This window comes from Aquarana catesbeiana, linkage group LG09 (assembly GCF_042186555.1).
Source record: "Aquarana catesbeiana isolate 2022-GZ linkage group LG09, ASM4218655v1, whole genome shotgun sequence".
Taxonomy (NCBI): Eukaryota; Metazoa; Chordata; class Amphibia; order Anura; family Ranidae; genus Aquarana; species Aquarana catesbeiana.
In genome coordinates, this window is record NC_133332.1 from 45,293,713 (window position 1) to 45,307,680 (window position 13,968).

At 41.4% G+C, this 13,968-nt stretch overlaps 1 protein-coding gene across 1 annotated transcript in view; it reads right to left on the reverse strand.

Moving 5' to 3' along the window:
- TNXB (tenascin XB) overlaps nucleotides 1-13,968 on the reverse strand; it is a 184,173-nt gene that overhangs the window by 23,760 nt on the left and 146,445 nt on the right. Inside the window, exons 19-20 of the mRNA XM_073598403.1 lie at nucleotides 9,879-10,009; nucleotides 6,715-6,847 (exon numbers count right to left, since the gene is read on the reverse strand). Coding sequence (XP_073454504.1) covers nucleotides 6,715-6,847; nucleotides 9,879-10,009 — 264 coding nt within the window. The remainder of the gene's footprint in view (nucleotides 1-6,714; nucleotides 6,848-9,878; nucleotides 10,010-13,968) is intronic.

Below are 13,968 nucleotides of genomic sequence, written 5' to 3' on the forward strand. Positions count from 1 at the left end.
CAGAAGCAACAGTCACCGAAATCCTTCCCCTATAGGATGATACTCACAGTGTCCCTCAAGCTTGGAATGTCAAGCTCAGATTCCTCTGTGAAATCTCCAGGGCAGGTCTTCAATGGAAAAAAAATAGTGTTTGTGGCTGAGTAGGCCTCTTTAGCTGAGCATGGCTTGGACCCCAATGAGCAAACTGGACCTTCAGCAGGACAGCAAGGAAGGTAGACAGCTCTCCTGGCTGTGACCCTCTCCTCAGGGAAAGAAGAACCCCCATCTCTGTGGTTCCAGACTATTTCTGCATCTTCCAACCACCATCTGGACACACCTCCCGAGAGATTGGCTGGATCTGCATAAATATATTTAGGTTGCCTGTTTGATTCTCCCACCCACTAGATTCTGGAAATCTCCAGTAAATAGGGGGAAGCAATCAAACCTGCAGCCTGCAGAACCAAGCCTCACTAAGCCCATAATCGCAGCCTCACCATGCCCATAATGCTGTCTCACCGTGCCCATAATGCTGTCACATCGTGCCCATAATTGCAGCCTCGCTGTGCCCATAATCGCAGCCTCACCATGCCCATAATGCAGTCCCACTGTGCCCATAATGCAGTCTCATCGTGCCCATAATCGCAGCCTCACTGTAGTCAGTGCCTGTGCCTGGATTACACAGTCTGTGGGCATCTCCCACTGTGTGTCTCGGAGCTGAGTGTGAAAACTTTGACCGCGCTTTGAGAAAAGTCCCGCCCTCCTCCTAGATCAGCTCGTGTGATAGACAGAACACTGCGTCTATCACATGAGCTGATCTAGGAGGAGGGCGGGACTTTTCTCACGGCCAAAGTTTTCACACTCAGCTTGGAGACACACAGTGGGAGATGCCCGCAGACTGTGTATGACATATGGTAGAGGAGGAGGGAGCAGAGCGCTGCGCTGCAGCCACAGATTGGCCCAAAGCGGCCCCAGGGCAGGCAGCCTACCGATCAAAATCAAGGAATTAATTTTCGCAGCCCTAAAAAAATGTTAATTTACCATACCAAATCTAGGAGCCCAACTAGGAGGGTGCTACATCAGGATTAGTGTTGGGGTCTCAGGAAGGATTAGATTAGGTTTAGTGTTAGGGTGTCAAGGAGGATTAGTGTTAATATCAGGGTAACAGAGTGGGTTAGTTTTAGCATTACAGCAAGGATGTTTGTTTTATGGTAACATGGAAGATTAGTATCAGCGTTACATGGAGGGTTAGTGTTAGGGTTACAGGGAGGAGTAGTCTTAGGGTTACATGGAAGATTAGTGTAAGGGTTACAGGGAGGATAAGTTATTATTAATATAAGGGTAATAGGAAAGGTTTGTGTTAGGGTTCCTTAGGGATGGGTATGGGTGTTGGAAGTTCTTCACTGAAAGCTATTAGTGCCAATTATCCGGTTTTGAAAATAAAGTGTTTTACTCCTCATTCTTACTAGGGTCAGGTTCATATGTTCTGACCTAACAGACCAGTAAATAGGAATCAGGATGACAGCACTTGAACTTGCATCCTTACAATTAAATTGGCAATGACCATTTCAATACTCATTATTTTTATTATACAGGATTTATATAGTGCCAACAGTCTGTGCAACGCTTTACAACATGAGGGCAACAGTACAGTTACAATACAATTCAATAGAGGAGGAATTAGAGAGCCCTGCTCCTTAGAGCTTGCAATCTAGGAGGGAGGGTCAAGTGATACAAAAAGTAATAACTGTGGGGGATGAGCTGATGGAGAAAGTAAAAGTACAGTTGTTAGGTGGAGGTGGGATAGGCTTATCTGAATAGAAGGTTTTTCAGGGATTGTCTAAAGGCAAACGGAGTAGGAGACAGTCAGACAGATTGGGGTAGGGAGTTCCATAGGATAGGTGAGGCTCAGGAAAAGTCCTGGAGGCGAGCATGGGAGGAGGGGACAAAGGAGCTAGAGGTCTTGGGAAGAATGAAGAGAATGATTAGGTTGTTATTTTGAGATTAGGTTAGTGATGTAGCAGGGGGCCGAGTTGTGAATGGCTTTGTAAGGTTGTTGTTAGTATTTCTATTCTAACAGGTTCTCTTTATAGAAATATTATACTCAAAACATTAAAGTTCTGCAACTAAGTTCACTTGGGACCAGCCCACCTGAGTGGCTTTAATTTTTATCCCTCCATCTAGGGCAATTCTGCTTGCTAAATTCTTATTGTTGCCAGAATTTTCTTCACCATCGAGAACCTGATTAGGTCAAAGTGTGATAAGGGTCTGATTGAAGCATCCATAAGCTACAACAGTTATGCCCTGTACACACGGTCGGATTTTCCGATGGAAAATGTGTGATAGGACTTTGTTGTCGGAAATTCCGACCGTGTGTAGGCTCCATCACACATTTTCCATAGGAATTTCCGACACACAAAGTTTGAGAGCTTGCTATAAAATTTTCTGACAACAAAATCCGTTGTCGGAAATTCCGATCATGTGTACACAAATCCGACGCACAAAGTGCCACTCATGCTCAGAATAAATTAAGGGTCGAAAGTTATTGGCTACTGCCCCGTTTATAGTCCCAACGTACGTGTTTTACATCACCACGTTCAGAACGATCGGATTTTCCGACAACTTTGTGTGACCGTGTGTATGCAAGACAAGTTTGAGCCAACATCCGTCGGAAAAAATCCATGGATTTTGTTGTCGGAATGTCCGATCAATGTCCGACCGTGTAAACAGGGCATTACAGTGCCTTGAAAAAGTATTCATACCCCTTGAAATTTTCTACATTTTGTCATGTTACAACCAAAAATTTAAATGTGATAGGCCAACACAAAGTGGCACATAAATGTGAAGTGGAAAGAAAATGATAAATGGTTTTCAACATTTTTTACAAATAATTATCTGAAAAGTGTGGCGTGCATTTGTCTTCAGCCCCATGCTTTGAACATCTCACGGAGCACTGTTCAATCCATCATCCAAAATTGGAAAGAGTATGGCACAACTGCAAACCTACCAAGACATGGCCGTCCACCTAAACTGACAGGCCAGGCAAGGAGAGCATTAATCAGAAAAGTAACCAAGAGGCCCATGGTAACTGGAGGAGCTGCAGAGATCCACAGCTCAGGTGGGAGAATCTGTCCACAGGACAACTATTAGTCATGCACTCCACAAATATGGCCTTTATGGGAAGAAGAAAGCTATTGTTGAAAGAAAGCCGTAAGATGTTTCATTTGCAGTTTGTGAGAAGCCATGTGGGGGACACGGCAAACATGTGGAAGAAGGTGCTCTGGTCAGATGAGACCAAATTTGAACTTTTTGGTCTAAAAGCGAAACGCTATGTTTGGCGGAAAACTAACACTGCACATCACCCTGAACACACCATCCCCACTGGGGATGGCAGCATCATGTTGTGGGGATGCTTTTCTTCAGCAGAGACAGGGAAGCTGGTCAGAGTTGATGAATGAGCCAAATGGATTGAGCCAAATACAGGGCAATCTTTAAAGATTAGAGTCTGCAAAAGACTTGAGACTGGGGTGGAGGTTCACCTTCTAGCAGAACAATGACCCTAAACATACAGCCAGAGCTACAATGTAATGGTTTAGATCAAAGCATATTCATGTGTTAGAATGGCCCAGTCAAAGTCTAGACCTAAATCTGATTGAGAATCTGTAGCAAGAGTTGAAAATTGCTGTTCACAGACACTCACCATCCAATCTGACAGAGCTTGAGCTATTTTGCAAAGAATGGGCAAAAATGTCACTCTCTAGATGTGCAAAGCTGGTAGAGACATCCCCAAAAAGACTTGCAGCTGTAATTGCAGTGAAAGGAGGTTCTACAAAGTATTGACTCAGGGGGGCTGAATACAAATGTACACCACACTTTTCAGATATTTCTGAAAAAATTTGAAAACCATTTATCATTTTCCTTCCACTTTACAATTATGTGCCACTTTGTGTTGGTCTATCACATAAATTCCCAATAAAATACATTTACGTTTTTGGTTGTAACATGACAAAATGTGGAAAATTTCAAGGGGTATGAATACATTTTCAAGGCACTGTATGTGGCATAGGAGTAAAAAAATGGTTGCTTCCATCCGTGCATAATTCCCCAGGTGTTTTACTCCTTCTATATAAGAGCTTCCTTAGCAACATAAAGATTTCTCTTAAAACAGAAGCAAGATACCTCTAGATAAAGAACCCCTTTGTGTTATTCCAGCACGTGTTTCAATATTCTGGCACTCTGACAGGTAAAAAATAACACTTTAAATTGTACCAGCAAACTGCTGGCAAGAGACACCTTACATCTTTTTCAAGAGACATCTCTGAAGGAAAGCCTAAAAATATTTTATAAATATGTTGTGGTATCTATGATGTAATTATCGCATTTGGTTATTGCATGACCCCAGTATGTATTAAAAAAGCACAGATGTCCTTTGTTATTAATGTCATTTGTAGCTTTATAGCATAATGTCTTATTCAAAACATTCTCCCTACACAAAATGTTTTATTGCTGTTATTTTTCAGAGGTCCTTTGCTTATAAAATAAATATTTACCAGTTTCTTTCTCATCATATAAACATTCAAATTAAAAGCAAATTGTAAAAAAAAAAAAGAATGTGTCTCTCTGGGGTCCAGCCACGGCAAACAGATTTGAGTTTTGGCAAAAAGAAAATTTACTGAAAAAGAAATGTCTGATACAGAGCCAGCTATACTATATAAACACATAGCATGGATCCGACAGAGAGAGATGATGATGGAGGACGTAGAAGATTAAGAGGACAGAGAAGGCCAATGATGGATTGATGGAAAGGATCAAGAAGGCCGATGATGGATTCAGCCGAAGTTGGAGAGGAAGAAGGGGGTCTGTGACAGAGTGGGTGTGAAAGATGTAGCAGATAGAAAGGGCCAATGATAGAGTGGGCAGTAGATGAATAGGGCAAAAGGGTCAACAATGGAGTTGGCGGAAGATGGACTAGAAAGAGGGGGACAGTTATTGAGTGGGCAGAAGATAAAGAAGGCCATTGATGGCGTGGGCAAAGGATGGTGTGGGTGGAAGAAGGAGACAACAGACAAGGCCAATGATAAGTTGGGAGGTAAATGGAAAGACAGAGAGCCAATGAAGGAGTGGATGGAAAATGGAGAGGATATAGAGGGCCGATTATAGTGTGGGTGGAATATGAACAGGACAGAGAGGGTCAATGATTGAGTGGACCCAAGATGGAGTAGGCAGAGGGGGACAGTGATGGACTGGGAAGAAGGTGTGGGCCAATGATGGTGTGGGCAGAGGATGGAGTAGGGGGTAAATGGAGAAGACAGAAAGGGCCAAGGATGAAATCAGCAAAAGATGGAGTGGATAGGGAGGGTCAGTGATGGAGTGGGCCGAAAATGGAAAGGACAGAGTGAACTGAAGATAGAATGGCCAGGAGGTGGGGAGGACAGAGCAGGCTGGGGACCAAGTGAGCAGATAATGGAGAGGATAGAGGATCTGTAGCCTGATCGTTCCTAGTTACATCTACCTCTCACCTCAAGGCCTTTAGATATGGTTACATACCTGTATGTTGTATAGTGTTCTGCATACCTCCCCAGTTGCTACTACTGATATTTATTTTCCATTTGTTTTTCCTCTGCTATTTCAAGTATTTAGAGTGTATACTTACATCTGCTAATTTGTAAACCTCTCTTATGTTTTCCTATTGTTTCATTTTTGCTCTTCTTAAATAAAGAGTTGTTTGTAAAAAAAAAAAATGGAGAGGAAAGAGAAAGATGGACTTGGGATTTGAGGCCCAGATAGAAAAAGTTTGAGATCTCACCAAATATGAAACCCCAGTGTAGTAAACCTATTGAAATAGCTAGATCAGCCTCCAGAACTGTAGGAGAGCTTTATTGGTGGAAAGGGGGTTATTATTTATATAGAGACAGTCTGTGCTTGTTAGTATTAATCAAATCAGGAGAATTGCTGACTTACCCATATTTGTTACTTTACTTCCAAATATTTACATATAAACCTGTATGATATGCAATTGAGGAATCCAAGCAGCTGTGATTCATAGTTTGTTTGTGTTTTTTTTATAGCAATGCGCAATCTGGAAAGAATCATTTAGCGAATGTTCAAACCAGTTAATTCATCATTATTTCTTACAGAACCTCTTCAAGTCCCTATTTTAGTTATAGGCAATTAAAGATTTTCCCACATTTTAAAGCCAAAGCATAAAAAGCGAAAAAAGCTGAGTTTACAGTCAATCAAGCTGCAGTGACATCATAGGACAAGCGAAACCTACAGGATGTAGCAACTATTCACTCATAATGGCCAATGGGAAGTTGGCATTCTTTTCTGCTGGTCATAGACAAGAGATGTTTTATCAAGAACGAACGATGATGAGAGAAATAGCTACCCATCTTCTTTTCACATCACCCAACTGTAGAGATCCACCTCAATGTCCACCCGATCAACAGTATTAGAGATTCACACATTTGGAATAATCATTTCATTTTCTTTAATAATTGGTGGCCACTTACACAAAGATATTGCAAGATGCAGGAACATATATTTGTGTAATAACTGCTTTCAATGCTTGATAGGGCTCCAATGGAAACTCTACATGACCAAATTCTTATCCAGTCATCACAAACAAAGCTTGAATTTGGGCATATCACTTTCAAAGACCTGTCTATTGCAACCCATATACTAAGAAACCCAGCTTGACTCAAGAGAAAGACGATTACTATAGCTGTTATCACTCACCTGTAGTAAAGGAGGTGGAAATGGGAGCGGAAGTGGAGCCATGCCGAAGGGAGTGGAGCTGCACTCTGTACTGTGTGGATGAGTCAAGCTGGCTCAACAAGAAGAAGGTGAGATTGGACAGAACACGGATTTCCTAAAAAAAAGAGAAAAATGTGTGATAAAGCATCACCCAGAGCATCTCAAACATGTAGGTAGCAAGGATGGAAATGTTTCCCAATTCAATAAGAATATTATCTCCCATCCAATACACACGGTGCTGAGCAAAGTTCCCACTTCACTTTTTGGCTAATGTCTGTTGCTTTTGACACTGCAACCGGTGGTGGGGCAAGATCCTATAATATTCATGACAAAATGCCACAGTATCCCCGCCACAGCTTGCAACAACAATTTTGTGATGAATGATTTCTCAGCAACATCTGTTAATAAACCCACACACAACAGGTGCAGAAGGGTAAGGGGCCACCGCTAACGTCATGGATATTGTGAATTTATTTAAAAGCTAACTCTGTATATATTCCCAGATTTATAAAGTCAGCATTACTCTTACTTTGCAGATCTGCACTGCACTGGAACCTGAGATTGTATACTCAGGCCAGTAAGTGGCAATAGAGAATTATAACTTGGACACAAACCTAAAGCTATTCCCCAGCCCTATCCATCCAGATTATGGATGCATAGGTAATCTATATCAAAGGTTTGGTGACATTTTGTGAGAGGGGGGTTTTAATGTGATCACAAAAGACCTGAAACAACCTAGGGTACACAATAAAGGGGTAAAAGTGTGGCAAGCAAAGAATCGAATTGGTCTTTCCACCAAACCCCCATCATCTGGGGCGGGAAAAGAACATACAGTAGAGGGATTTTAAATGTGCCTCTTTGGGATATAATAACACTATCATATAAAATCACCAAGTACTTTATTACAAATTCTAAAATCATTTTAAAAGAAATAATTTACAGGTATATAAATGCCATTTTTCTTTTTAGATGTGATAACATGTATCATGAAGTCATAAAGTGGTAGAACCAATGTCATGGATAGCATCATGGATCAATGTGTTTCACCACCATTATTCTTCCTCAGGATCCAAGCCACTCAATGACACATGATGTGACTCAATACTGACAATAAGCTTGATGATTATCAGACAACTGGGACACAGGAATCATTAACATCTCAAACCAAAAGATATGAATAAGCAGTGTCACTATATAAATATGTGGACTGTGTGCGATCTTAATAGCCCCTATTTATAATGATTCCCAAAAAGAAGAAAAGATTATCCATCCAACCAAGCAGATGATCTGGAACTGGAATATCACCCAAACTTGTGAACATCTAATCCTTGTAATAGTCCCGTTTCAATCTATGGTTCCATTGCATTAAACAAAATCCCAGATACCACGGGCACTGTGTCATTGAGTGGCGTGCACCCTGGGGAAGCATAATCGTGGTGAAACATGTTAATCCATGACGCCAGTTTGAAATCATGTGACATGTTCGTGTTCTACTGCACTACTTAATGACTTTGTGATATGTGTTATCACATCTAAAAAGGAAAATGGCATTTGTGTACCTGTAAATTGTTTCTTTTAAAATTATTTTAGAATTTGTAATAAAGTACTTGGCAATTATATCCCTATAGAGGCACATTTAAAATCCTCTACTAAGTTCTTTTCCCACCCCAGATGATGAGTGTTTGGTGGAAAGGCTACTGATATTGCCTATACCCCGCAATTTAACTCATGTGACATGCAAAGACTATTGGCACAGTTCACAAAACTGTAAAGCATATTTAAGGATTATTTACAGTTAAAGTTAAATAAGAGGTGTTATGTATTATTACAACCATAAATGAGAGTACTGCCAGAAGTCAGTTGCAGAACAGAGTGATGAAAGTTATTGGTGGCTGTAGGTGAATGGGGGGGGGGCATAGAACATTTGTTATATCAGCTGGGACCCTGAAATATTCTCAGGGTGCACCAAAGCATACAGCCAGTGCTGGTATTTCTTTTTACTCCAGCTATGCAAAGTGAACATCATGGATGCAAACTGTACTAAATTATTAAATATTTTAGATAGACTGATATTGGGTGTGTTAAATTGAGTGCTTAAGGTCAGGAGTGGAGAGGGAACATGGTTGAGACCATTGCCTGGTGTGGATCAAGAGCAATCTGGGGGCCTCATCATCATAGAGAGTCAATTATCTATGAAAGGCATAAATGATGGCCTCTTCAGTGTATCCTTTTTGTTGAAATCTTTGTTTCAAGGTCAAGCTTTGGGATATGTAATCTTCGTTGAGAGTGCAGTTCCTGTAAAGCCTGCAGAACTGGCTAACTGGAATGTTGTGTATCCAGGCCAGATGATGGCAGCTGTTATTGTGTAGGTATGAACTGCCTGCCGTGGGATTGAAATTAATCTTAGAGCAAATACACCCGAAGCGTCATGAAAAAGGTCCACCTCCAAGAAGCTATGACTAAGCACCTGTTGGCGAGAAACGCGTCAGCTATATGTGTTGGTACATGTGTATGTGGATTTTTTTGGACCTCTGTCTTTTTTATGAAATAAAAGGTGAATTTTTTGGAGTGCCGCTGTCCAGCATACTTTTTGTTTTCGAGTTACTACTGCAAACAGAGACAGCTGATACGAGGAGAGGAAATTGCCTTAAAGCAGTGAATTTTTGTTCCACCTTCAAGAATGTAAAAACGTTTTTGTCAATCACTGATGTAAAGTGTATCTCAAAAGGGTTGGTGTCACAATAGTGGATGCAATGATATAGCTGGTCCTTTTCACCTTCCCAGATCTTGAGGATATCAGAAAAGTATACACGATGATGTGTTCTGTATAAGGGTTGTTGGCCTTGATGAACAAGTCCTCCCAATACCCCATGAAAAGGTTTGCATAACTGGGGGCAAAACTTTCCCACATAGCTGTGCCGACTCTATGGAGGTAAAAGTCCACTAGGATCTGAAAGTAGTAGTGCTGTAGGGCGAAAAATGTAGCATCTTGGATGAATTTGGCTTGGAGACTGCTGAGATGTTTAGTCAGGAAATATTGAATCAAAAACCATGACACTTTCCCTTAAGTTCTGCATTGTCACCTCCATCCTAGGCCAACCTTCTAATGACTCGTCTGATTTATTTAGGTAAAACGTTCATCTTACCTTGATTTCACCTTGTGGTGTTTGGTAAGTGAGCAGATAGGAATCAGGTACAACGTCTGGCGCTTTCCAGGTCAGCATGGCAGTTCGGGCTGTGATCTGAGTGGCTGTGAGGTCCCGAGGGGTGTCAGCACCTGAACAACGAGACAAATGGAACATTCTTTTCAAAATAATCTATAGTTTTATTCTCCCAAGATACAGTTAGGTCCATATATATTTGGACACAGGCACAATTTTAGTTTCTTTCAGGTATTTACCAAAACATATTTAAGCTATAGTTATATAATGGATATGGGCTGAAAGTGCACACTCTCAGGTTTAATGTGAGGGTATGTACATCCAAATCGGAGGAAGGGTTTAGGAATTACAGCTCTTAAAGCAGTTGTATACCCCGCTTGGTGATTTTTACCTACAGGTAAGCCTATTATAAATCTTACCTGTAGATAAATTGAATATCTCCTAAACCTGTACAGTTTAGAAGATATTCACCCTGCATGCAGCCGCTGACGTCAGCTGCGCATGCGCTCTGAAGGTCCGGCGTATCGTGCGGGAACTTCAGAGCTCCTTGCTGGAACGGGGGGGCTCCAGCACGTCGCTCACAGCGCCGGAGCCAGCGAACCCGGAAGAAACTTCGGGGGAACATGTCAGCCGCCTCAGCAGTGACCTGGCGCCACTGCGGGGGCTTCATTCTAAGGAATTTCATAATGTGCTGGTATGCGATGCATACTAGCACATTATACTACTGTCTTGCAGGTTTGTTCTTCAGCGGTTTACTACCGTTTTAAAAATAGCCACCCCCTCCCCCCCTTTTTCAAGGGATCAAAAGTAATTGGACAATTGAATCAAAAGCTGTTTCATGGCCAGGTGTGGGCTACTCCTTCGTTATTTATTCATCAATTAAGCAAGTAAAAGGTCTGGAGTTGATTCTAAGTGTGGTATTTGCATTTGGAATCTATTGCTGTCAACCTACATCATGCATTCAAAGGAGCTGTCCGTGCAATTGAAACAGGCCATTGTAAGGCTTCAAAAGCAAAATCTATTAAAGAGATAGCAGCAACATTAGGAGTGGCCAGACCAACACTTTGGTACATTCTGAAGAAAGAAGAAAGCACTGGTGAGCTCAGCAACATAAAAAGGCCTGGACGTCCACGGAAGACATTAGTGGTGGATGATCGCAGGATCCTCTCTATGGTAAAGAAAAACCCATTCACAACATCCAGACAAGTGAAGGACACTCTCCAGGAGGTGAGCATATCATTGTCAAAGTCTACAATCAAGAGAAGACTTCACGAGAGCAAATACAGAGGGTTCACCACAAGGTGCAAACCATTCAAAAGCCTGAAGAATAGAAAAGCCAGATTAGTCTTTGCCAAAAAACATCTAAAAAAGCCAGACCATTTCTGGAAATGCATTCTTTGGACGGATAAAACTAAGATTAATCTGTACCAGAATGACAGGAAGAAAAAAGTGTGGAGAAGGCTTGGAACATCTGATGATCCAAAGCACACAATGTCATCTGTGGTCACATGGCGGAGCTTGCAGTGTGATGGCATGGGCATGCATGGCTTCCAGTGGCACTGGGTCATTGGTGTTTATTGATGATGTGACAGAAGACAGAAGCAGCCGGATGAATTCTGCAGTGTTTAGAGATATACTGTCAGCCCGGATTCAGCCAAATGCAGCAAAGCTGATTGGACGGAGCTTCACATTACTGATGGAAATGATCCAAAACACACTGCAACAGCAACCCAGGAGCTTTTGAAGGTAAAGAAGTGGAATATTCTGCAATGGCTGAGTCAATCACCTGATCTCAACCCAATTGAGCATGCATTTCACTTGCTGAAGGCGAAACTAAAGGCAGAAAGACCCACAAAGAACAACTGAAGACAGCTGCAGTTAGAGCCTGGCAAAGCATTACAAAGGAGGAAACCCAGTCTTTGATAATGTCCATGAGTTCCAGACTTCAGGCAGTCATTGCCAGTAAAAGATTCTTAACAAAATCTTAAAAATAAATATTCTATTTATGATTATATTCATTTGTCCAATTACATTTGAGCCCCTGAAAAGGGGGGATGGTGTTTAAAAATGGTTCCAGTTCCTAAAATTTGTACTTGATATTTATGTTCAACCCCTTGAATTAAAACTGAAAGTCTGCATGTGCGCTGACAAAAAATGTGTTCGTTTTCGTTTCATTCGTTTTTTTGCTTTTTTCGGAAATTGGAAGATTTGGAAATTCAGAAATTGAAAAATTTAGATAGTCAGAAATTGGAAAATTCGGAATTCGGAATTTCGAAAATTCAGATTTTTAAATTTCCAAATTTTCGAATTTCCGAATTTTGAATTTTTGGATTTCCGAATTTTTCAATTCTCAAATTTTCAAATTTTTGAAATTTTGAATTTTGAATTTCCAAATTTCGAAATTTTAAAATCTGAAAAAAAGAATGAAAATCAGTGAAAACTTGAAATAATAACTAACTAATAATAACTAACTATTAAATTATAGGTATTGGAATTTCCTTTCAAATTTGGCTGTTTGTGAACATGACGAATACAAATTTATCTGAAGTTACGAATTATCCAAAATAACGAATGCCGCATCTAAACAAATGGAATGGAACAAGTTAATAATAATAAAAAGGTTTTATTATTATTATTGTTATTTATTAAAATGAGATCTTTACGTTCCATTTGTTTAGATACGGCCTTCGAAATTTCAAATTTTAATGTCTATAGTCTGGGCACAGATGCACTTTAAGCTAGACATGTGCAATTCGTTTAGTTCGGAATTAGTTTTTTAACTAATTTTGACAAATTCGTTAATTCTGAAAATTTCTGAATTTCCGAAATTTCCAATTTCCGAATTTCCAATTTCTGAAATTTAGAATTTCCCAATTTCCAAAATTTAGAATTTCCGAATTCCGAATTTCTGAAATTCCGAAATTTAGAATTTTCGGAAATATGAAAATTCGAAATTCGGAAATTCGAAATTTGGAAAGCCAAAATTTCAGAAAGTCAAAATTTCGGAAATTGAAAAATTCGGAAATTCAGAAATTTCGGAATTAACGAATTTGTCAAAATTAGTTAAAAAAACAAATTCAGAACTAAACGAATTGCACATGTCTAGCTTAACCAGTTGCCGACCGCCGCACGACGATGTACGTCGACAGAGCGGCACGGGCAGGCAAAAGGACTTACAGGTACGTCCTTGCCTGCCCGCGGGTGGGGGGTCCGATCGGACCCCCCCCCGGTGCCTGCGGCGGCCGGCAAATCTCCCCCGGCGATCGGTGGTGAGGGGGAGGCCATCCATTCGTGGCCCCCCCCTCGCGATCGCTCCCAGCCAATGGGATCATTTCCCTGCCTCTGTATTGTACACAGAGGCAGAGGAAATGATGTCATCTCTCCTCGGCTCGGTATTTTCCGTTCCGGGCCGAGGAGAGAAGACTGTAATGTGAGTGCACCAACACACTACACACACAGTAGAATATGCCAGGCACACAAAACACCCCGATCCCCCCCCCCGATCGCCCCCCGATCCCCCCCCAATCACCCCCCCCCCATCACAAACTGACACCAAGCAGGTTTTTTTTTTTTTCTGATTACTGTATTGGTGTCAGTTTGTAACAGTTACAGTGTTAGGGCAGTGAGTATTAGCCCCCTTTAGGTCTAGGATACCCCCCTAGCCCCCCCTAATAAAGTTTTAACCCCTTGATCACCCCCCCGTCACCAGTGTCGCTAAGCGATCATTTTGCTGATCGCTGTATTAGTGTTGCTGGTGACGCTAGTTAGGGACATAAATATTTAGGTTCACCGTCAGCGTTTTATAGCGACAGGGACCCCCATATACTACCTAATAAATGTTTTAACCCCTTGATTGCCCCCTAGTTAACCCTTTCACCACTGATCACCGTATAACCGTTACGGGTGACGCTGGTTAGTTCGTTTATTTTTTATAGTGTCAGGGCACCCGCCGTTTATTACCGAATAAAGGTTTAGCCCCCTGATCGCCCGGCAGTGATATGCGTCGCCCCAGGCAGCGTCAGATTAGCGCCAGTACCGCTAACACCCACGCACGCAGCATACGCCTCCCTTAGTG